The 23,328-nt window shown below is 38.9% G+C and overlaps 12 protein-coding genes across 12 annotated transcripts; 1 reads left to right on the top strand and 11 right to left on the bottom strand.

The window, feature by feature from the left end:
• Nucleotides 1-1,149: 1,149 nt before the first annotated feature.
• On the bottom strand, nucleotides 1,150-1,921 carry JH06_2744 (hypothetical protein; the record flags this gene model as incomplete). Its single annotated transcript, XM_014671319.1, has 5 exons — nucleotides 1,150-1,263; nucleotides 1,295-1,498; nucleotides 1,530-1,631; nucleotides 1,662-1,857; nucleotides 1,908-1,921. The coding sequence occupies 5 exons, from the start codon at nucleotides 1,919-1,921 to the stop codon at nucleotides 1,150-1,152; spliced, it is 630 nt and encodes a 209-aa protein (XP_014526805.1).
• A 420-nt stretch (nucleotides 1,922-2,341) lies between these two features.
• JH06_2745 (cellulose synthase) lies at nucleotides 2,342-2,823 on the bottom strand (the record flags this gene model as incomplete). Its single annotated transcript, XM_014671320.1, has 4 exons — nucleotides 2,342-2,392; nucleotides 2,417-2,471; nucleotides 2,501-2,586; nucleotides 2,620-2,823. 4 exons carry the CDS (start codon nucleotides 2,821-2,823, stop codon nucleotides 2,342-2,344), a joined length of 396 nt encoding a protein of 131 aa, XP_014526806.1.
• Nucleotides 2,824-3,097: 274 nt separating this feature from the next.
• On the top strand, nucleotides 3,098-4,606 carry JH06_2746 (tRNA methyltransferase; the record flags this gene model as incomplete). The annotated part of the gene is made up of 4 exons (XM_014671321.1): nucleotides 3,098-3,191; nucleotides 3,224-3,315; nucleotides 3,344-4,116; nucleotides 4,147-4,606. The coding sequence occupies 4 exons, from the start codon at nucleotides 3,098-3,100 to the stop codon at nucleotides 4,604-4,606; spliced, it is 1,419 nt and encodes a 472-aa protein (XP_014526807.1).
• Nucleotides 4,607-4,624: 18 nt separating this feature from the next.
• On the bottom strand, nucleotides 4,625-5,809 carry JH06_2747 (deoxyhypusine synthase; the record flags this gene model as incomplete). Its single annotated transcript, XM_014671322.1, has 4 exons — nucleotides 4,625-5,350; nucleotides 5,382-5,549; nucleotides 5,586-5,694; nucleotides 5,724-5,809. The coding sequence occupies 4 exons, from the start codon at nucleotides 5,807-5,809 to the stop codon at nucleotides 4,625-4,627; spliced, it is 1,089 nt and encodes a 362-aa protein (XP_014526808.1).
• Nucleotides 5,810-5,904: 95 nt separating this feature from the next.
• On the bottom strand, nucleotides 5,905-7,026 carry JH06_2748 (hypothetical protein; the record flags this gene model as incomplete). Its single annotated transcript, XM_014671323.1, has 6 exons — nucleotides 5,905-6,194; nucleotides 6,225-6,284; nucleotides 6,315-6,498; nucleotides 6,530-6,585; nucleotides 6,615-6,850; nucleotides 6,881-7,026. 6 exons carry the CDS (start codon nucleotides 7,024-7,026, stop codon nucleotides 5,905-5,907), a joined length of 972 nt encoding a protein of 323 aa, XP_014526809.1.
• Nucleotides 7,027-7,530: 504 nt separating this feature from the next.
• JH06_2749 (hypothetical protein) lies at nucleotides 7,531-8,437 on the bottom strand (the record flags this gene model as incomplete). The annotated part of the gene is made up of 3 exons (XM_014671324.1): nucleotides 7,531-7,852; nucleotides 7,883-8,241; nucleotides 8,273-8,437. 3 exons carry the CDS (start codon nucleotides 8,435-8,437, stop codon nucleotides 7,531-7,533), a joined length of 846 nt encoding a protein of 281 aa, XP_014526810.1.
• Nucleotides 8,438-8,759: 322 nt separating this feature from the next.
• On the bottom strand, nucleotides 8,760-9,132 carry JH06_2750 (putative u6 snRNA-associated sm-like protein; the record flags this gene model as incomplete). Its single annotated transcript, XM_014671325.1, has 4 exons — nucleotides 8,760-8,887; nucleotides 8,918-8,954; nucleotides 8,980-9,063; nucleotides 9,094-9,132. 4 exons carry the CDS (start codon nucleotides 9,130-9,132, stop codon nucleotides 8,760-8,762), a joined length of 288 nt encoding a protein of 95 aa, XP_014526811.1.
• A 2,595-nt stretch (nucleotides 9,133-11,727) lies between these two features.
• JH06_2751 (hypothetical protein) lies at nucleotides 11,728-12,111 on the bottom strand (the record flags this gene model as incomplete). Its single annotated transcript, XM_014671326.1, is given in 3 exon segments — nucleotides 11,728-11,856; nucleotides 11,871-11,945; nucleotides 11,977-12,111. The coding sequence occupies 3 exon segments, from the start codon at nucleotides 12,109-12,111 to the stop codon at nucleotides 11,728-11,730; spliced, it is 339 nt and encodes a 112-aa protein (XP_014526812.1).
• A 4,447-nt stretch (nucleotides 12,112-16,558) lies between these two features.
• On the bottom strand, nucleotides 16,559-17,923 carry JH06_2752 (hypothetical protein; the record flags this gene model as incomplete). Its single annotated transcript, XM_014671327.1, is given in 5 exon segments — nucleotides 16,559-16,738; nucleotides 16,768-17,178; nucleotides 17,209-17,325; nucleotides 17,355-17,880; nucleotides 17,892-17,923. The coding sequence occupies 5 exon segments, from the start codon at nucleotides 17,921-17,923 to the stop codon at nucleotides 16,559-16,561; spliced, it is 1,266 nt and encodes a 421-aa protein (XP_014526813.1).
• Nucleotides 17,924-18,259: 336 nt separating this feature from the next.
• On the bottom strand, nucleotides 18,260-19,151 carry JH06_2753 (3-oxo-5-alpha-steroid 4-dehydrogenase; the record flags this gene model as incomplete). Its single annotated transcript, XM_014671328.1, is given in 5 exon segments — nucleotides 18,260-18,393; nucleotides 18,424-18,682; nucleotides 18,713-18,851; nucleotides 18,883-18,989; nucleotides 19,005-19,151. The coding sequence occupies 5 exon segments, from the start codon at nucleotides 19,149-19,151 to the stop codon at nucleotides 18,260-18,262; spliced, it is 786 nt and encodes a 261-aa protein (XP_014526814.1).
• Nucleotides 19,152-19,493: 342 nt separating this feature from the next.
• On the bottom strand, nucleotides 19,494-21,239 carry JH06_2754 (NA+/H+ antiporter; the record flags this gene model as incomplete). The annotated part of the gene is made up of 1 exon (XM_014671329.1): nucleotides 19,494-21,239. One exon carries the CDS (start codon nucleotides 21,237-21,239, stop codon nucleotides 19,494-19,496), a length of 1,746 nt encoding a protein of 581 aa, XP_014526815.1.
• Nucleotides 21,240-21,352: 113 nt separating this feature from the next.
• Nucleotides 21,353-22,947, bottom strand: JH06_2755 (putative phosphate transporter; the record flags this gene model as incomplete). Its single annotated transcript, XM_014671330.1, has 2 exons — nucleotides 21,353-22,839; nucleotides 22,872-22,947. 2 exons carry the CDS (start codon nucleotides 22,945-22,947, stop codon nucleotides 21,353-21,355), a joined length of 1,563 nt encoding a protein of 520 aa, XP_014526816.1.
• Between the last annotated feature and the right edge of the window lie 381 nt (nucleotides 22,948-23,328).

Consider the following 23,328-nt stretch of genomic DNA (forward strand, 5'->3'; position numbering starts at 1 on the left):
AAAGAAACGAGTACACAGAGACTTGGTCATGGTCACGTTCAGAGAACGAGAAGCGATGGCCGACGATCTTAGCGATTGCTTAAGAGCGTTAGCGAACATAATGTTCTGAGAAAGACTAAAGAAAGAAAATATACCCTGAAGCCACACACAGAGTTTCCACGTTTGGACCAACAAATTCGTTTATCCAATCCGTTGCTTCGTTATTATTGGTTCCACCGTTTACGAAACCGCCGCCACTTCCACAGTGGTCACAATGGGCTTGATTAGGAACAACTTGTCACATTCGGAATCATTGGACGTGTGGATCTTTTTGGCAGTTGCAGAAGTCAATGGATTATTCATATTCTATTTTTGGACCGTTTCTAATTATTTCCACGGTTTGTGCGGTCTGATCACGTTTTGCTCATTGAAAGCGAAATGAATAGGGTGCAACTTGTTATGAATATATACCGAAATATGTGAGTTTGAGAGTAGAAGTAGCTGCAGTTTTATTGTCGACTGTACGTTTTAATCAATGAGGAATCCCAACAAACAAATTGGAGGTATCATAATATATCAAGTGTCTCCATTCATTGAAAACACAAAACGAATAAACTAGAGGTGGTCTCAAATCGGATCAAGAGTCATCACAAAACGGTTTTAACTCCTTCAACGAGACGTTGCTCACGTAATTCTCTTGAGGAGAGTTTCCACTACCGATTCTCTTCACTAGATCATGATCTTCTAATTCCTTAAGGATAAGTTGAAGTGACTTTTCGCTACTGACCAGCATCTCACATAGACACAATTCATAGAAGTTTGAAAAGGTAATTCCCTCATGATCACCATGAGTTTCTTTGGACAGTAACTGCAAAATCTTCAAATGATTCCTAGTGAGTGAACTGAGAACATATGCGACTCCCGAAGCTGATTTGCCACTAGTATGTACCAAATAAAAGTAGGATACCTGTACGCTTGTGATACCTGACTCATAAACATCTTTTCATAGAAATAGGGTTCGAATGTTGTAGCATCGATAAATACAAAGTTAAAACTGGCGAACGAACCAGATGAAAGCAACAGATTTCCACGAATATGGTCAATGGATGCAAGAACATGAACCATCGGAAGTGAAGCAATTTGACTGTTTATCAAGTACACGATGTAACCCTACCTCAAATATTCAAGAACACGTGAAGATCGAAGACTGGGTCCATCAAAACTATGAATCAAGATGAAGACATGAGATTGGAGGAGTGAACACCGTTGAAGTACTTCTGATAACTATATGTGAAAATAAAATGAGTATACCAACCAAGACATCTTGTCTCATTCCCTCCCTATTAAAACCAAATAACTGATCACATAGAAGATTAACAAATTCTGAAAGGGAAAAGGAAGGATTAAACCCATTTACAATCATGCAATTCTCTCCAACCAATGCCTGTTTCTGGAATTCCTGAAGAATATGGTATTTGGATCCCAATCCTGTTAACATTACATTGAATCCTGATAAAAGCTATTCCTTAAACAATGAAACTCTCTCCTACCATGGATTTCCATCGGTTGAAACTATTCAAGAGAAGATATCGTTGTACTTTCCCTCGTTCAACATGTTTGGGAGGAACTTTGAGTAATTGTTGAATACATTCCTTTCGATGAAGTCTTCCTCACTTTCATACCTCATATTCCATGGAACGACCTTTCAGAATCTCCTCTTCAGTTGCATGTTTCTTTCGATTTGCCTTCGCTCGTTTAGTCTCATAGAAACTCACTCCTTCATCTTCCTCCTCCTCCTCTTCATCATTTGTTTCATGTTGTTCGTGTCGTACAACCAAGGATTGAATATAATCAGAATCTAGTGTCACAGTTCGCTTCCTCTACCGATCATTTTCCTAGTCTATACCAACAGAGCGTGTTTCCTTCACCACAACATCACCATTTGCGATTCGCTGTTTAGTACAGTCAGGACAGTACCATTCATCTTTTGGAATCTCTATTTGTCACTAACCAATTTTAGAACGACTTGACAATGGAGGCTTGAGACAGAAGGTGTGATAACCCTTATCACAACCGTCACACAGCAGCAAACTATCTTCTTCATCAGTTCGTTTGCAAACTTCACAGCAACAGCTCGAGTAAGTCGAATCACTGTGTTTGGGACATAAAATGATAGTACGGTCTTTTTCCTCATCCCAACCAAATGTGCAATTGTTGAGACGACCGCAAAGAACGTGAAAACAACAAGTACAGTTCCGATGATTGCAAAACACGACCCCACCATTTCGCGTTTTGCAAAAGGAACATATGCGTCTAAAACATCCAGGATTGGCTTTATTGGTATAAGCATGATTATCATCATTCATATACACTCCTGGCATATAGGTGATACATGCGATATGGCTCCACTACACTAAACGAGATTCAAAACAGTTACCTTAGTACCATTGCATTTCATCGAACGAAGAGAACGAATAGGACAGAATTCACAACTGCTATTAAATATCAGTTCAATTCCTACGGTGGTGGTTCTTTGAAACCTGCTTTACACAAGTCACAAACAAATGTTCTTCCTGAACCCTCGTGAAGTATACATGCCTTATGTACCTAAGAATAATTTCATCAGATTAAGAATAGTACCCTCATTCCACAACTCCGACATGCAATTGGATAGTCTCCTTCCACAGAAACAGAAAGAAAATCACTACAAACCTCACAGACTTGTTTTCCGGTTTCAGAATCCACCTTTAATCTGTATGTGAATCCACAATAATGTGACAACTCTTCTTCCTTCTCCTTGGTATAGACACTCTTCTTTGAGGAAGATGTCTTCTTTTGAACCATTATTGTGATGGATGATGTTGCTGTGCATTCGCTTGTATTCTCCGATTCTCCTACAGTCTTTGTAAAACTTCATTATTATCGAAAAGTCAGTCCAAATGTATTTTCTCAAGAGTTCTTCTACAATTTGTTAGATGATATTTCTGTTTCGAGAATTTATCTAGTCAAACATGTATATTGAAATATCAATGATTATAAATAGGGGACTGTGATCATAGAGTGTTCTACTCTGGAAGCGGCAACAACACTCTACTCACTATGTAAAGATGGCAATATAATGATTGACGGTCGTTATGTATTACAACCTTCGTATCTTCGGAAACCGGCTATAAACATTTCAAAAGAATACTCCGATATTGCATCCATAAATGGTAAGGTTTTAAAATAGAATTGTCAGGTGTAGGTCTCACTCCTCTGTTGTTTAAGTCAAAGAGTTTCCTTTCATTACTGAATTCCTTTGTTCATGAATGTGGTGATTACAAGCAATATAATAATGTATGTGATAATTGCATCTATCAATTAGACATATTTTTTTACAAGCTCGCTGTCAACTACTCATCTTCGTCAACAATTTGCTGTGAAACAATTGACTGAAAAGCATCAGATGCTTATACACCATTTTCTGAAAGAAGTTGGTGAGAGTAATTTTGGATTTAATGCTGTTTTGGTTACACGGTTCCTCGGAAAGGATATGATTCCTTTGCTTCTTGATCATGCTCAATTTGGTTCCTATATTGCAGTTCCCTTTGTTGATTCTTCGACAACAATTGAATTCTTCAATAACTATGGTTGTAATCGCATTCTTCACAGAGACGGTCAAGCACTAAGGGTAACTGGTTCTCTTCGATATGACTCTTTCTTGTATGTTGCAAGTGAATCAACCCTTGTTAACACACTTCTTATCATTACTGAGTTCACATCGAACAGTTGCTCTTGTTCATGTGGTGGTCCTTATTGTATGGATGCTATCGAGTCTCATCCTCATGAAAATGAGAAGATCCAAGAAGAGAATGTGAATCGAGTATACAATCTCCTCTCATCCTATTTTCGAGAGTCAACGACTAAATTCTTCAAACCAGTGAATTCATTTATCCGTTCCTTTTCTTATGGACTTCTTCTTGATACAGGTTGTGGCGATTGCAAGTATATTTGTTGGAATGAACAGAATCAAATTCCCTCCAATCGAACAATTCTGATTGGTCAAGACAATAATAGAGAAATGTTACTGATTGACAAGTATGAGCAGAGCAAACAGAGTATTCTCGTTCAGAATGATATTTGTCATCTCTCGTTCAAGTAGTTTCATTCTTTTATTCTTATTTCTAGAGAGAATGTTTTTGATGGTGTATTGAGCGTGTCTGTCATTCAACATCTCCCTAACAAATATAAGCAGCTACAAGCCTTACGAGAATTGATTCGTGTGAGTAAGAAAGGAGGTCGTATTCTGATCTATGTATGGTCTTTTGAGAAGGCCAACATGAAGCCTCGATTTGAAGACCCATCTCAGTATCAGTTCCTGACATGGAAACTACCTTTATCATCTATTGGAGGTAAAAGAGACTCTATCGAAAGAGATGGATTCATTGTGAATGAGGAGGAGAATACAGTAGAAGTGAAACGATTCTTCTATCTCTTTATCCATGGTGAACTAGAATGGCTCTTGTCTTACTGTTCAGGAGTACGAATTGTGAACCGATTCTTTGATGGATCAAATTGGTGTGTTGAATTGGAAGTAGTCAAGTATATTGTTTCTTATCAACAAAGATATCTGCTCCATCATTATTGATGCTCACTAAAGGACTGGTTAATGAGTATATCCCTTCTGCACATACTTGGCAAAGGTTTGAGCAACGATTAGAGGGAATACAAGAGTCGCTTCAGCATACACCTTCACAGGACGTGCATTGATTCGAATCTTTCCCCAAGAAATGGCTTCTTCAGGTCTTGCACCAGCATCACTTCCATCGAATTCCTGTGCAGTATTAATGTACACAGAGAAATCAGCTCCATTACGCATCAAGTTTGCATTGCAAACATGGTGCTTCACAACACCTCCTCCAATAATAATCTGTCCTGATTTGGGAGCATGTTTGGCAATCGAATTTATAGCAACAATATCCTGAACCAGATCAATGATCAGACCAGGATTCATGTATGAGTGGAAGAACACCATATCACCAATACTACCATCAGTAATAGCAGGACAGAACACGGGAATATTATTCTTTGCTGCCCAATAATACACAGATTCTTCATTGTTGATACGCTCACCCAGAAGACGAATCATCTTGGATGGTGTCCAGACATATCCTTCCTTCTTCTGCTTCTCTAACATGTAATCAAGAATTGGCATCATCCAATCCTCAAAATCACAATAGTCATCGTTTGGAACCAACAGATTGCCAGTACGATTGATACCCTTCATACGCAGTTCACGACCGTCCAGGTCAAACTTGCCAATGTAGAACTTGGACATACATTTGATGAAATCCTCTTCAATTCCTCCACATGTTGTGACAATCACATCTACCTACCAATAAGTCATTCAAAGTAACTCAAACCAAATGATGTTTCACCAAGTAGTGAATGATCTCTCTCATGCCACAAGACATCATATTGCTCGTGTAAGAAAAGAAAATGGTACACTTGGTATTCTTGCGGAATTCAGGATCATTCCACTCATCAGGTTCGTTTGGAAGCGGAGTATCATCACTTAATCTCCAGTACAACTACACAGACATCACTATATTATCAAAATAACCTACCATTCGGTTGATCTCATCAATTGCAGCCGCCATATTCGTTGCTTGGAATCCCATCGTACTATAGGACTCGATAACCTTGGTTAAATCAATTCCGTTGTCAAAATCGTATCTATCATCAATCCATTGTCATTTTCCTACCCCTTTACAACAGGAGTATCATCGGGAAGCTTTTCCGATTTTGCAAGTACTGCATCAATTAATTCCGGAGGTAGTTGAGTATTCATTTTATAGCCGAATTTGATCCACACAACAAGGTAGTTTTATCTCTCACCTGCGGTAGAAAAGTCTCCCTTTTGACTTGCTGACAAACAAACATAGACTAATTCATGAATAACGAGAACGTAAACCTTTTTTGATTGATCAAGTAACCTAAGTCTAGAGACATGATACTCATTGGGATGTTCAATCCCACACCGAAACTCGAACGCGTTGTACCCCAAATACTACGCAAATCCGTATGATGATTCCATACATTTCCAAGTTCATAAAAGAGACGCGCTCGAACGCCAAAATTGTATTCATGACTAATAACTACAGGAAGACTCAAAGCAACAGAAGCAGAAGCACAACAATCTCCTCCCAATACATCTCCTTCCTTTCTTCCTCCCTCTACAGTTCATATACCTTCAATTAGAAAACCTTTTGGCGATGATTTCGGACCGAAATCTCGAATATTCATTCCAGTCACATGAGAGGCATCTATTCCTGGTACCTATTCACTAGAACTACTTAAGAAGAATCGATCAACATAGCGAGTTCTTCTCCGATTGAGATTCTGAATGACTCCTCCATATCCCTTGAGGTGGAGCAGTAACCCTGCTTCTTGATCAATTTCTCGTGTTAACGGGATAGTAGTTTGTACAGTACATTCTCCTTTCACACTGTTGACATCACCAATGAATCCGTTATATTCCTATAGGTGATTCAATCAGATAGAGGAGCACAAGTTGCAGATTCACTAAGCTTCCCTCTGTTGGCCAGCTATTATCATCCAAAGTATCTATCCTTCAGGTCATTTCTAGTTCCTACTGTAGTTGTACTGAAATCCTAATGTCGATTTGATGGACGGACGGCACTCCTTTAGCATACTCGAACTACATTGCGTCTTCAGAATACACAATTCTTCGATGTCTCCAAAAGGAGATAAATCTCTCCATTGAAGTCCAAACCCCAATTGAAAACGTTTCTTATAGTCACTGATTGATGCTTTTACACCGGAGGTGAAAATGTTGACGCTGCTCTCTTTCAAACGGTTAATATACTCTCTGAACATAAATTCAGTTCATCATATGTACCGTTTCCAAGATAGACTGATGGGACATCCAAAGATGGAGTGCTTACAGTCGTATTTAACGACAAATTCACGATTTCCTCGTAATAAGCTATACGATCCAAACATATCCAGCTTATCCATACGCATGGTGGGATTCATATCACTCATTCCTAAACCCTATCGTATGAATCCGACTACTAGAAGTATACAATGTAGAAATCATTATGATCTGGAGTAGTGTTACTGACAACATAGGGTTCTGGTCCAACCTTTTCTACAATATCCAATTTGACCATTACTTCCGATGTATCATCGGTTGGAATATCCGCTACATATCAAGAGTTACTTCAACAATGTACGAACATCCATTGTGATATCAATACTATCAATAGTATCCTCAGACTCCAAATTTGTTTTCATTGTACTCAATGCTGTGTACAGTTCGCCAAATGTCTTGGCTTCCTTCACTTCCTATTCCATTATATTCAATTTCATTGAAATACTTTGGGAACTTCCTTCTCAATCACTGAATCTCTGTATCATGAACCATGGCGGAAATCACTTACGGCAATTCGCAATCGTAGTTTACTCTGTGATATGCATAGTGCATGGGCATATCATTTTGAATATCATCTATATTCTCTTCCTCCATCAATGTAGAACAAACACTGATTAATTCATTCCCTTTTCCATGTTTTGTCGGAACAAGGACTTCTTTTTAGGTTTCCTCTCTTTCTGTTCCACTTGTTCTGGTTTTACATCCTTTGCATATTCTCTCTCAATGACCACAGGTTTCACACTTTCCATATCTCTCTCTACAATCTCTTCTTCTGTCACTTTTAGTGTATCCTTCTTTGGCATTGCTGGATCTACTTGACTCTTTGATATGGTTGTTTTCACCATCTTCTTACATACTTTTTTATGTTCAGGCCAATCTTTTATCTGACAAGACCGTGAACAATACCAAACTGTCTTACATTGAGCACATTTGCTTCTATTCTTTAATTCCTCTCAACAAAGGTACGTCACATTTGGTTTACCACAGTAGTGACATGTAGGAACATTGTCCATAACCACTTCCTCCTCTTCTCCTTCTTCGTCCTCTTCAAGAGGGGATTTCCATTCTCCTCGAACCAACACTTCATTCTCTTCAATAATACCCTGATCTCGAGCTTCAAAGTAACTTTGATCCAAATCCACCGATTGCATCATCAATGCATCTGATGATGTTGTCTTCAGTGATTGTCTGATCTCCGATTCCTTCACAACTGGCTTTACTGATGGTTTGGGCCCTTGGATCAACACAGGCTCACCTTCGTTCGGAATATATTCAATGATCTCTTGTACTTCATCCCCTTGAGATTTCTTCTCCTTGATTTGGGACTAAAGGTTGATGCCTTTTTCAAACACCTACATCTAAATAGCGCAACTGATGGTAATATGAATCCACCTTAGCTACTTCTTTATCCACTTCTTTGAGTTTCTCTTCTAGGTAGTTCTTTCGACGTTTCAAGAATTCAATCGTCTTTGGATCGCCAAATACACAAATTACATACTCCTTTTGCACTTTTCCATACATAATACTCCTTCCCCAATAAACACATGAATTCATTTGTATGTACAAGCGACCCTTCCATAAATGCAAGAGGTCCTACAGGAATCTAAGAGCTAAAGTACTGTGATACAAAACTACCATCACCTTGTGTTCCAATTTTTCAGGCAGTCCTTCAACAGTCTGAATTGTTTCCTCTACTTCATCGAGCGTATTTCGCAACTCATGTGAATGAACCACCAACTGGTCTTGTTTCTTGTCATTACATCTGCCACCATCCAATTACCTGATGGATGATATCGTATGCCGATTCTACAGTATTCATCAACAATGATCTGAACAAACACATCTAAGAACGACCTTTACCTCTTCCACGTCCTCGTCCATTCCCTCTAGAGGCACCTCCACGACCTGAAGAACCTCCTCTTTTTTCCCCAAAGATGCCCTTTCGAGCTCCAACTCGTGCTTTATTATACTCTACATATCAATTCAAATTCATAAAGCAACTCGAATTGAGTTCTTCTTGAGGTACGTTATCTAGTGTCTATACATAACATTCAGTTCACTACATTAACCTCTTTCGATAATCTCATACACTTGATTGTTCCTCCACGAATATAGCACTCAGACAGTTGAAAGAAACGAGAACCATTCTAAGTGTTACTGTGATCACATAACAAAACATGTGAAGTCAATATAACATCCGAAAGTACCACATTCATATAGGAATCACAACTAACAAGCTTTCCCGAATAGGATTCTCCATTTGTTAATTCTATAAGCTATCATTCACAGATTAATCTTGAAAAGTACGATTTCACGATCTCGGGCTGCTCTTAATAACGATAAGGGAAGCTAGCAAATTATGCATCTGGTAGATGATTCATACCATTCTGCAATTTACTGTTCAAATAGTTATGCTATTGTGAGGATTCAAATCAACACTGTTAATTAGACTTTTGTCAACAAACAGTGCACACTAATTAAAAGCCATAGTATGTAGAGGGAATGTTAAAATGAGAGACACAACAGAAATGACGGTAACGACCGCAAACCGCAACTAGTTATGAGTTTGCACATTCATAGCATACCTGAAACCGGTAGATCCATAACTGAAGACAACAAAAGACAGTCAACAGGAAATGAACTAGAATGAAGTTGCTATGGCACTTCTCCTTCTCAAATACAGTTAACTAGAAATCATTTATCTATCCTGTAACATACAAATGGAAGCTCTTGCTGAGGTGAAAATGGCTTCACATGATTCAGGTAACCAGTCGCAACGCACTTGTAATCTTGATAATACACAACTGCCCCAAACGAATAAACACGATTTGGTTTCCAAGGCTCAATTCGACCTTGAATTCGATGTTCCATTTCACTTGTTACATTTGTCCAACATCCTTCATACTACAATTGACTTAGCGAGTTGAATCCTACTTTGTAGATGTTTGCATAGATATGCGACGAGAACAGAAGTCTTTGATATGACAACAAGACCTCCAGACATAGTCCAACAATGAATATTGGAAGCAAATCTTCGATTGCATACTTGTTAATGAAGAGGAAATACATCATCGGATATACTGTAGCAATAAAGTACTGCTCCAAGGCTGGAATAAAGAGATTGAAATAGAATGAGTGTTTGACATCGTATTCAGCATACGAATTATAAGCAACTACTACAACACTAAGGGTCAGCAACAGCACGAAGGAATACAGAAAGATGACCGAAAGCGAGATCAGAATATCAACATAATCGTTGTATCGATAGCCTGGAATAAGTATACACGGAATGACAAATCCTGCCGTCAACAGACAATTCACAGTCGTTTTCAGATTCTGAGATGCATTTTTTATAATACTGTGGATAAGAACATAAATAGGATTCTTCAGCGCTAGAATCATCGACACTACAAACAACCGGCTTTCATAACGTTGAACTTGCTAGATATTATCATAAATCGATTATTCAGTACATTACCAAACAGAACAATGAACTGACCAATAAGCATCATGATGTCGAGAAAGGCAATTACCATTGTCGATAGAATACGAATACTCATAGGAGACGTAAATGAGTTTTCTGGATGAATTTCATCAAACAGGAAATCACAACTCTGGGGAGTAGGTTCTGACTGTTCGTATTTGATCACATTAGACAGATGGTCTTTTCCTTTTCCTCTGTTTCGTCGTTGACTCATTCTTTGAAAAGAGATAACCAAAACCTCTCCTTCTTTTTGCACCGATTATTGCTCCATTTATCAGAATGTCTCTTTTCAGGACTTTTGGTTCCTTCCCAGTTTTCAGTCAGAGTGGAGTGATTCGAAGAACCTTGTTTGGTTCTTTCTTTGGGAATTCTCAAATGAAGGAAGCCAAGAGTATAGTTATTATCTCATGATCATTCATAGAAATGCTTGATGTACTTGTAGATCCACTGTCAAAAGTTTGGATGTCATTGATCTGATCATCCTAGACGGAGTTAAAATATATACCAAAACGGAACGTCTATTTAGCAGAAGAAATTGGAGTAGAATACGTACATTTTGGTAGAAGACATCATGAATAGTCCATTCGAGATGGAATTTATATAATGAGTCCTCAAGAAGCAACTCTTATTCTCAAAGAAGATGCACCGTAAGATTTTCCTGCAAACGGATTTCTTGTTTACAAACACAGATATAAAGCAACGACACCATCTTGGGTAATGGTAAACGACGTTCGTCGAGGCCCTAACCGTGGAGAGAAGAGAACATAGAAATCACGAATCAAGTCACTCGGAACATTGTTTTTATTCTCCATAGCAATGTCTTTCACATTCGATAGATCAAAGATCGCTGCTGATGGGTATGTACTGCCTCGACGACACAACATGAAGCGATGATGAGTGAATTGAGTGACTGTATTTCCAAGAGAAGGCAACACAGCAGAGCCTTGCTGATATCCTTCAGAAATTGAGGATGTAATTTGGTTGATAATGACAAAGGTGATACCATGATACAGACAACAATGATTCATAGTGATATAGATATGTCGCAAGATTTCGGCTCGTTTAAGATAATCCTACATAATATAATAGAAAGAGAGTTACCGGATTCACTTCCGCTCGAAACAACGCAGCTATTGAATCAAGTACAATTAGTTTAACTCTTCGTAAATCCTTTGATAAATGAGAATCAAGACTATCCTGTCTGATGAAGGAGAAATAACGACCCCTACAATAAAGGATACAAGATCTTCTGGAGAAGAAAGTTGATGAACATATAAGCTTTCAGTAATCGTCTCCACAGTAAACTCGGTATGTGATTTCTATGTCATTAAGGAATTCTAATAATTACGCAGAAATAGGTAGCTTCATCTTTTAATCTTGAATATGGGAACGATGACTCCGTACATACATACATGGCTTGTCCATTGCAACCGTGCTGATCTTCAGGAAGAAGTGACTAGAGATGAGTACAAGTTGATCACTAATAACATGAATCGCAATTTGAATAGCTAGATGCGTTTTCCCTGCAGACGCTTCTCCTGTAATCTAGTCATTCACTACTGGAAGAGAAACATACCTCACTGATAGATTCTTTTACTAAGCCACCTTTCAAGCACTGATCAATCGAAGAACAGCCTGTTGTCAAATAGTTCCATTTCTCCTTCTCGAACAATTCTTGTGCTGTTACTGGAATTGGAACAGGATTCTCCATTTCTGTGACAAATGACTGTTCCAACAAACAATTTCATATGGTACAGAGAATTCTATTCTGAAGTTGCTTCAGTTGATCTACTTGCTCCTCCTTCACTGTAACTGAGAGCATCATGTTCACTAAATCTAGCGCTGATCGGAATAAGTCATCTTCTGTACTCCACAATGCTGCTGACAAATCAATCGAAGAGTATAGAACGTTCCATAGCGAATAATCACTTGCAACAAGGTACTGGAGAATAAAAACAAGAATAGCCCGTTGTGATGAATTGAACGATTTCATCTCTCCCAGTAAGGCATCGACAGACATATCAAGGAACGAATCATCAAGAGAATGAGTCATTCGGTATGAGAATGCATCTTCTGTAATCACTGCAACATCATCTTGCTCATAATCTATTTATTAGACTAACAAGACACACAAACTATGAAAATCAGTTATGATCGAGGAGACATGAATCAAATTGGTAGGAGAGTGAATGTACTGACATAGCATAAACTCATTCTTGAAGAGAGAGTCTATGTCAGCTGTCCCATCAACCAACTGTATGAAATCTGATGCAAACCCTTGAATTCGCTTCCATTTGGATTGAAGAAGAGAAACACTTTCGCGAATCTCATTACTGTCTACTTGTTCATTATCCATTCCATTCATACGAATGTGCTGTGGATCATATTTCCAATGATAAAATAGCACTAACAGAATTGTACCCACAGGAATCTCGATCTCTTCAAATTGTTCTTCTTGAGCAAGCGAACGCATAAATTGAAGTAATAAACGATGAACATGTTCATACAAATGAGAAGAATAATAGATATTGAAAGAAGAGAGTTGTTGAGATATCATTAACAAAGTGTAACTCCCTTGGAATAAAAATAGAATCTGATCCAATGAATGAGATGAATGAGAACATAATAATAGCAAGGAATATAAATCTCTATCAAATCAATTCTTTCAAAATAAGGATACAAAAAAGGTCGATAATTCTGGAGAAATGTGGAGGGAGAATGAAAACACAATTGAATGAAACATAATGGATTCAACCGTTCCGGTAAGGCTTTAGCAACACTTGCCTTCTTATAATCGGAAGTTGTAAGGACCATATTGATTAGAAGATCATGTTCCCTTGGACTCCCAATATCCAATTTTGGTTCGATTTGCGGAATACACCTTCTTTTGGTATTTCGACTGTCAGAAGACAAAGAACCCCCTCGCTTCCTTCCTTCTTCACAATGCAAAGCATCTAGAAATCGATCATCCATTCCCTGTTCTTTCTCCTCTTCTACTCGCTCTGTTACAGAGTAAATATCTTGATACGACCGAATGACACTTTGGAGAGGTTCGTGCATCACTTCCTCTCCAAACCGATCTTTCACAGCCTCAATCACTGCTGGATTCACAATGTGTTTCTGAAGACTCTCTGAAACCCAATCCAACAAGGCATCCTTCGGAATGACATCAGGAATCAATCGTAAGAGAAGAAGCCAAAACAGAGTGACATACGATGTCTTGGAGCATGTGGTGATGGTTTCTTTCAGAATGGATGTCATTTTCAAAATCAAGGGAATTTACGGAATGCTAACAATATGGATATCTTTGGTATTTCATCTTTGGGAAGATTATGCAGAATCGCTTCAATCAAATCCAACACAGCCTCAAATCCAGCCTCTGCTGAGACTCCAGGAATGACCATGAAGAGGACTCGGATCCGAGCTGACAAAGAGAACTGTGAAAAATCCATCCTTAGAAAGAGTTGATTGAAGAGGGATTCGATCAGAGTAGGATCCTTAATCAATCCTGTCTAACCATAAGTGGAATGATCATTAGTCACTTGAATGCGAGTAACAGTTGAAGTTACAGTAGTAGGGTTCCTACAGTGCTCATTTGTCATAGAAAGAATAATATAAGTAAGAGCTGATTGAAGCTGATGAGGAATCAGAATATCCTTCCTTAATGAATCCATTTGACTACCCTACAAGATTCTCAACAACAGTAAGAAGGATAGGAGTAATAGCACTGTTCTCTAGGTTCACATAGTACTCCAACACATGAGAGAAATCAACATTTTTCATATATGTGACTAAAACTCATTTCAATATTAAATAATTACATAAATCACAATAGGAACATATATTATGAATAATACAAGCATAATCTTCTGTTAACTTGAAATCACTCATTTCAATCATTCTCTTACAAACATAGATCGATCTTTGATATCTCGTCTTAATACATATACCATCACTTTCTGAACTAATGAACTGGTATTACTCTTAAGTAACATTTCCCACGGGAATATACATGTTAACAAACTCTATTTTTCATTCAGTGTAAGTCAATCAACCATTAAAAAGACCAATCGTGTTTTTCCTATCGATTTGTAGTATTCCGATTTTCCGCTCGATTTCATACTATCTACAATGGAATAAGGGAGTTCAATCAAAGTAATTCCATTCTTCTGGATCCAGTCATCTGTTTTGAGCGAACAACTCCATTCTGGAGGAATCACGACGAGTTGTCTCCAATTCACTTCTTCTTTTGATTTTTCAATCTGACGTTGCATATATGCAATTCCAAAAATCCTCTCGAAAATACAGATAGCAACAAAATCTGTCGCTCCTGCAAATGCCTGTGGATTACGATAATTGTTGTAATATGTCAATGCATACAAAAATTGAACCAATTTATGGAATGCTGCAAAACTAATGAAATTGGGCAGATAATAACGAACTTGCGAAACATTATCTCCATAAATTGACACTATTTTGTTCATTCCAGAAACTGCATTGATATTGGTATTCATAAGTATATCATTTGTGTGATAGAGTTCCTTCCATTTGCATACGAACGAATACATGAGTTCGGACGTATAGTTCACAACAACAGCACGAGAGGTGGAATTGGTGAGTTGATGAAGAAGAGAAACAGAAACACGAATCACTCGTTCCAGGAGTTGTGTATGATAAACGTTGATACGATCCTGAATGAATCGACATTGAATGGCTGACTTACGGAAATGAATCGTTGATGTGAATGAGAGATGAAGAAGGAGCAACAAGACAGTAAGAACGTGAATTCTGGTATGATCAACCAATTCACTTATCGAACACAGCTCCATGAGTACAGTGAAAATAACATCACAATTCGATGTGAGAAGTGTACTAAGGAAGGCAGAACTGGATACAATAGTGTTAAGAAGAGGTTCATAACTAGATGGTCGTTCCTCTTCAAATTCCATCTGCCTCACTTTCTCGATCGTTTCTTGGACTATCTCACGAGTAGTTTGATTGAGTTCCCTTTTGATTCGATCAACTGAATCCGTAGAGTACATGATACAACGTTGAATAAGAGAGGAGATACGAAGATGCAATGCAGGAGAGAAAAATGAGGGAACCAATTGAGTATGATTCTCCAAAATTGAGCCTAATTTGTTCATATACAGATTCTGACGATCTTGAGTAGTTTGAAGTATGATACTGATGGCAGTATCATGATCTTGTGTGAGTGTGTGATACCGATCACAATAATCCTATTTATCAATGTATTCCTCATTGATTACACCCATCGATTGAAAAATACGTTCGATCAAAAGAATCGAGTATTTCTGCAATGACGGAATATCTAACCATTTCTATTCTTAATTCAAACTAGGAGATGTACTCGAATGTAAGGAGCCACGACAACTTGATATGAAGGAAGAACTGAGAGAGTGCAGGAGGTCATCACAACACCTTCTCGAATCTATACTTCAGATGATGTATCTGTCTTACTGAAGAAGATGATATTAATGGAACCATGAATTGAACTGCTTGTTTACACAGAGACGAAAACTCTTCTTCTGTGTAGCCAAGGTGTTCCGGTGCAGCTAGGTAAGAAGGAATAGATACAAGTACTCATCACACTTCGAATCAAATTGATGATTCGAGTGACCAGACGACGATGTTTCTTTTCATCAACCCATTTTCTGTCGTTGCAAGAATCTTTCAGATATAAAGTTAAAACATCTATACTTAAGCGGAGAGAATACAAGATACATTCAGGAATTCGGAAATCCTGTTGATAAAGAGTAGCAAGCATCTCAATAAAGAGTTCATATACTTTGGGATGTAAATTGACATCCACCTCCTGAAATACAGCTTGGAAGACATCTTGAACCGAAGCTGTTCGCATCTGTTCCGGATATGTCAAACACATCTCTGATAATGGTTGCAACTATGAATGAGAGTCCTCTCTCAAAAGGATACAGCCGATATGTCTTCCTTTCCTTCCTTTACATATTTCAAAGAGTTCTATGATTGATTTCAACTTCAAATTGAGATACATGAACCTCATCTCGAAAGGCCTGTATGTTCCCTTCCAACAGTTGCTTATGTAATTCATCCAGTTGCAACATCTTTGCTAAGTCCGGTTGGATCAGCAGAAGGAAGTATGGAACAAACAATGAACCCTAAATAGACAATAAAGGATCAATTCGATCAGCAATTAAATCATAAGGAGATACAGTAGATCGCTGTAACGATTTCAGTCGATCAACTACATGGGCCTTGATATGGAAACGAGTTACTTTGTCACACTGAACAATGAGGATGTCCCCAGGAGCCAATGAGGTATCATTTGGAATCATAATCTACAGTCACAGTCCATTCTAATTCTTACTTTAATGTAGGATTTGGAATGACAACACCGATTCTCTCCTTCCACTTCTCCAGAAACCCAAGCAACCATATATTTGGAAATCAGAGAAGAATAAGGATTCAATCCTTTAAACCAATCACTCAAGACCTTTACTCGCGACTTCACAGTCTTCATCGGAACCTGAGGATAGTGAGCTGCAACTGTATGAGGACGAGGATAATAGCGCGAATAATGGACAATATCAAGATTTAGTGTTTTGAGCAGTTTCATCGTATCTGCAAAGTCGTTCTCTGTCTCATAAGGAAATCCGACAATGATATCTGTCGAGAGTGTGATTCCAGGAACAGATTGTTGCAAATAGGTAGCAATATTCACAAATTCCTGAACAGAATACTTTCGATTCATCTTTTGTAAGACAGTATTTGAACCCGACTAACCATTATTTCTCATTAATTCTTATACTTGAACGGGAATATGCAAATAGCTATAAAAGTTCTTGTGATTCATAAATGAAGCAAGTTCAGGAAGAGAGGATTGCAAGTAGGGAGGATTTGTCATTCCAATCTTGACCATCACATTCTATCTATCACCCAATTATCATTCCATACACTCTTCTCAGTACAACGACGCACTTCTCCAAGTAATGCCATTAACGATGTTCCTATATCACAACCATAAGCTCCAGTGTCTTCGCTTGTCAGCCAAATCTCTGTTACTCCTTCTCTACAAGCCTTTTCAACACATGCAACAATGTCTTTGACTGGATAACTCTTCAAGTCTCCTCGAGCTAATTTAGTTTGGCAAAATGTACACGCACCTAAGCATCCGAGAGAAATTGGTATGATCTCCACAGATGGATCTTTTCGAATTTTAGGCATACTCAACGAAGGGATTGTCTGCGTATGAATCAAATGAACGGGATGAAATTTCAGAGCTTCATCAACAACTGCTTTTATGGAACCAATCTCAGTTACGCCAACAATTGAATCTCCAGAATATCTTTTGATCATATCACGATCTGCTGTGGTCATACAGCCAGCAATGACCACAACCGCACCCTTTTGTTTGGCTTCTTGATACAATGACTGAAAACTTTGGATCGATTTATCACGAACGGTACAGGTATTGATGACCCTTTACATTACAGAAGGATTTCAAGCATACCAAACATCTGCATCCTTTTTATTTGTTGTCACGTTGTATCCACCAGCAGCCAATAGTCCTTTCATTGTCTCACCATCCGACATGTTATGAGAACAGCCAAAGGTATGAACATATACAGACTTTGCGTCTGGACGAAATAATACTTCATTACATTGCACAACTCCTTCATCTCCTACAGTTTCTTTTCTATCCGTTCCAGAAGAAAAAGAACAACCCAGTGACGTTAAAAATTTTCGTCGTGGGTCTAACTTGTGAATGGATCCTCCAAGACGTCGCTGTGTAGACTGCAAACAGTTCCTTGTCAAACAAAACATGAAAAGGAAACGATAGTAAAATAATTACACAAGACTTAGAGCAAGAATGGAATAAGAGCCTTTCTATGCAGCTTCTTATACGTATCGCCATAGGTCTTTAAATAACCCTTATGCTTCTTGACTGCCCACACATACATCTGAAGGAATCCCGTCAATGTGAAGAGAAGAGCTACAAATGACATAAGCTATTAGGTCCTACATGGAAGAGAGTGGGTCAAAATGGTAAAGAAGATCCATGAACAAATCTCTGCGAAGTAATTGGGACATGACACAAACTTAAACAGAGGACCCATGGGGATGGGGCGTTCCTGCGAGCCATCAGCTTTCCGCATACGACAGAACTGGAGATGGACAGCCCCATTGACACATTCACAAAGGAACATTCCAACCAAAGCAACAATGACGACGTTCTTATTGGTCACAGGAGTATACAGAGGATGGCAGAGCGTATATCCAACCTACATCACTGATATGAATAAGACAATTACAAAGAGAGCATATCCCCAATAGTACGTGCAATTCTTGAAAAGGTTGGTCAGTGGCATCGTTCCATGAGAGAACTTGTGAACAAAGAAGGTCTCAAACAAACGTTTGGCATAATGAAGAGTCCAAGCGATTACAGCTAGTCTATAGATCAACTACAACGATTTTCCGTTACCGAGCTGTCTCCGACAAATGCTTATCACAAGAACCATAGATGAAAGAGGGTCTCATAGCCAAAATGAGCATAATCACCAAGGGTCCAGCGTACTCAAATACAAATACCTACGAATTACAAACAAAAAGCAAAAGCACATCACGATAACCAATTTGAGGGCCAATATCACGCAGAACAATGTGACTATCCATCTTCACATTGTAGTCGGAGAAAGTCATGCCATCGTTCGTCAATCGCAGTGGTTCTTTCTCAGTCAACATGATCTTCATGGCTTGTCGAACCTTGGATAGGTTACCTATAATCTTAACAACTATGTTTGGTAGATACACTCTTTGGAAACAAGTTCCTTAAACTCTCCAATCTTCATCGATTCTTTCACATCAAATTCATATATCTTCTTTTTATACTCCACGAAAACTCTCATTGCAACGAAATATTGTAGGGTTCTTGTTGTCAAATAATGACGTCGATGAAACGCCTTATGACAATACTGTTATCACCTTCAAAAATGATTACGTCGGAAGTAGATGTAATGAATTCAGGGTCATACATTCAAAAAAGAAAAACTTCTCAAATGCACATCAACAAACAATAAAGAAGACTTACTCTTACTACTCAGGAACACTAGGGCTACTCTGAATTGCCTCATGAATTGGTGAAACTGTAGAACTACCATACAAGTCAACATCATTTCCATTCTCCTTTTCTTCTGTCTTTTCACTCACCTCTACTTTCACCTCCTCATTTCCTTCCTTCTTGATCTCTGAAAGCTCAATATCCAAGGAAGCAGGAACCACAGAGCGGTTTTTCTGTGTTAAGTAAATGACTGTCAACACTGCTAACAACAACAAAATTGATACAATCAATGTAACTGCCACGTTACCACCAGAATAACCAGCCACAATATATCCAATCACACTTACTGCAGCCACTGTAGTTGCATAAGGAAGCTGTGTGGAGACATGAACAAGGAAGGAACATTGTGTAGACGACGAAGCCAGAATGGTTGTATCAGAGATGGGAGAGGTGTTGTCACCAAACACACTTCCACAGAGACACGAAGCCAATGCAGGCTCCAAATACTTGGCATTCGAACCACTGCAGATTTTAACGACAATAGGGATCAAGACGCCAAAGGTACCCCATGCTGTGCCCATACTGAATGAAAGTCCCATTCCCACGAGGAACACAACAGCAGGGATTAGTTGAGGAGGGATACGTGATCGTTCTACTAACTCACCCACATACGCTCCAGTCTGAAGAAGATCACCACTCGTACCACTAATTGTCCAAGCTAACACTAAAATCAGAAGAGTAGGAATCATAGTCTTCATTCCTTCTTTCAAAGCATCCATCCAATCACGGAAGCCAATAATCTTACGAGGAACATACATCAACAATGAAACGATCAATGCAAAGAATACAGCATAAAGAAGGGATTTTGGGGCCGAAGTATCACCAAGAGCCTCATTCACAGATTTTCCTCCTTCGAAGTATCCTCCAAGATAGAACATGAAATAGATTGCTAGAACAATCAAAACGATAATTGGAACCAGCAAATCATAGACTGTACCCTTTTCTGAATGAGCTACATTCTCAACTACAGCTGCACTGTCCATAGAACCATCTGTACCACTGAGACCCAGCTTAGCATTATCTTCGTAGAACTTCATCTTGCCATAATCAAAATCCGTGATAATATTCAGAATGATCATGAGAAAAGATAAAATGGAATAGATATTAAATGGAACTGTATGTAGGAAGACAACGAACGAGTTTTCCACTTCACTTTCGGCAATTTGGGAAACAATAGCTGCGGCCCACGAAGTGAGCGGTATTGTGATGCACATATTCGTTGCGACCGTATGTACAATATAAGCGAGCTTTGGCTTCGAAACCTTATTTACATCTGCAACAGTACGCATCACTGTACCAGTTGTGATTGCATTAAAATAATCATCTAAAAACATAACACACCCTAAGAAGGCGGTTGAAACTAGAGCTGGACGCTTGCCCTTGATCGTTCGTTGAGCCATCACTCCATATGCTTTCGAACCACCGGAAAGAGAAATTAAATTGATAAGACCACCCATCAATAGCAAGAACAGACAGATGTAAACATTTGAACTAATTTTCGTCCCCATTACAGTGAACAAGACATCGACAGGGTTTGCCTTTGTTACTCCCTCAATCATGCCATTATAGGCTGCAATGGCATAGATGACAGAAGCAGCGATACATCCCATTAGAAGAGAAGAAACTACTTCCTTTGTCGTTAGCGCGAGCACCATAGCCAGAATGGGTGGAATCAACGAAGGAAAGCCAATCGCAACAGGAAGATATTGTTCAATTGCCATGAGATGTTCAATGGAGGAAAATGAAAAGGAAAAGAACCACTTGTACCGATAAATAATCTCGATGTATAATGATTGGATGAACGAATTCATTTATGTGCCCGTTAAATATGTATCTAAGAAACAAATGAATGACCAGGTAAAGGAAGGTTAGGTGAATAGACAGCAAATGCAAAAATAAGACCGGTAGAAAGAGCACAAACGAAGAGAGTCACGATCCATCCAGCAAACACACTATATAGCAACGACCAATTGACTCCATTCTTTCCTTCTACCATTCCAATACCCACTGTCGATCCAACTTTACAATGAGTAGTGGATAAAGGAAGACCGAGAGATGAACCAACAATAACTACTAAAGCAGAACCAATCTCGATGGAAAAACCACGCGATGGTGTTACTTTCACCATATTCACGCCAATGGCGGCCATCACCTTGTAACCCAGACAAGCCAAACCAACTACGATACCCACTCCTCCAAGAACTAGAGGACCTGCAGTGACCTTGGTACTCTCATTCACGTCTCCTGTCTCATAAAGTTGGAGACAGAACGCAAAAGGACCAATAGCATTAGCTACGTCGTTGGCTCCATGAGCAAAGGAGTTAAAAACAGCAGTAATGATTTGAAGATATGTGAAAAGTTTCTCAGTGGAAGGATCGAACACCTCTGCATTCTTGTGCATTTGATACACTTTCGATTTCTCATCCTCCAGCTCTGCATGAATATTCTGATGCTGTTTCACAACTGCTTCAACTGAAGAAGCAGTCTCCTCTTTCTCCCCGGACTCAGACACTGGTTTTCCATCAGAAGAAACAGGCACCTCACTGGTTGCCTGATTGACTGACTTTGAATCCACTTTCACAGGAATATCTACTTGATTCTCCACCATCTCAATCGTCACCTTCACATCTTTCACAGCAATCTCAGCGTCCTCTGCCTGCTTCTCACGAAGGATTTTCCGTTTCACATAAGGAACAAAGGTGAATTGAAGAATCAATCCTAGAACAACACCAATGAAGACACAAATCAAAGCAACAAGCCAAATAGGCATATTCAGATTCAGAGATTTGCTCTTATACAAAACAAGGAAAATGTTCAAAGCAAAGGTTAAAGCGACAATAATAGGATATGCCTGGAAGCTACGTTTCAGGGGGTCACGGTATCGAAGAATATACTTTCGAACCAACCAGAAGATGAGAGTAGATAAAAGAGCCGAGATGACAGGGAAAACAATCCATGACAATGCTACCAAACCGACTTGTTTCCAATTCACTGCATTCCATCCACGTGATGTAACTGCCATTCCCACAATACCACCAATACACGAATGAGTTGTGGAAACGGGAAGTCCATATAAAGTGGCAATAATAAGCCAAGCTGCAACGCCGATAAGGACGCACATCATACCAAACATCAAGACTTCAGGAACATCCGCATACAAATTGGCATTTGTAATATCTTTCATAATCATCTCGGCGACATTTCCACCCAAAAAGAAGGCACCCAAGAACTCCATGACGGCAGCAATTACGATGGCCATTTTCAGGGTAATTGCTCCGGAACCTACAGATGTAGCAAATGCGTTCGCCACATCATTCGCACCTACCCCTATTAAAACACAATCTCATAAGTACCGATTCCAAAAGCACAAAAGAAAGCAACGATAGCACAACACCATGGAATCCAAGAATACTCTGAAAGTGCTGCCATCCCAATTCAAGTTTGATTGATAACGTGAGATTCGGAAAGACTGTATTTCTTGCCTGCTTATGGATTAGTCCCCCATCCTCATTTTCTCACGAAGTTGGACGTATTTTTGGCAATTCTTTGAAATCGAATAACTCAGTGATTCTGTGGTAAAGTGATTCTGTAGTAAAGATGAAGGTAGGTGTTTGCAATAGGAAGTGAACGGATTACTTACCATGAATGTAGCTTAACATCTGTTATCCCGCTCTTAGTTCTCAGAAACCAATTGATATTGATGATGAGAACAAGCTGTAGAGAGTGTGAAAGAGAGACTGATGTGTAGCCGTGTGTTCATGGACAAGAGAATGTCTCAGGAAGTGGAGGGTGACTCCTTGGGTGATGAAT

The sequence above is a fragment of the Blastocystis sp. subtype 4 genome (genome assembly GCF_000743755.1).
Source record: "Blastocystis sp. subtype 4 strain WR1 chromosome Unknown seqid_0172, whole genome shotgun sequence".
Lineage (NCBI taxonomy): Eukaryota > Bigyra > Opalinata > Blastocystidae > Blastocystis > Blastocystis sp. subtype 4.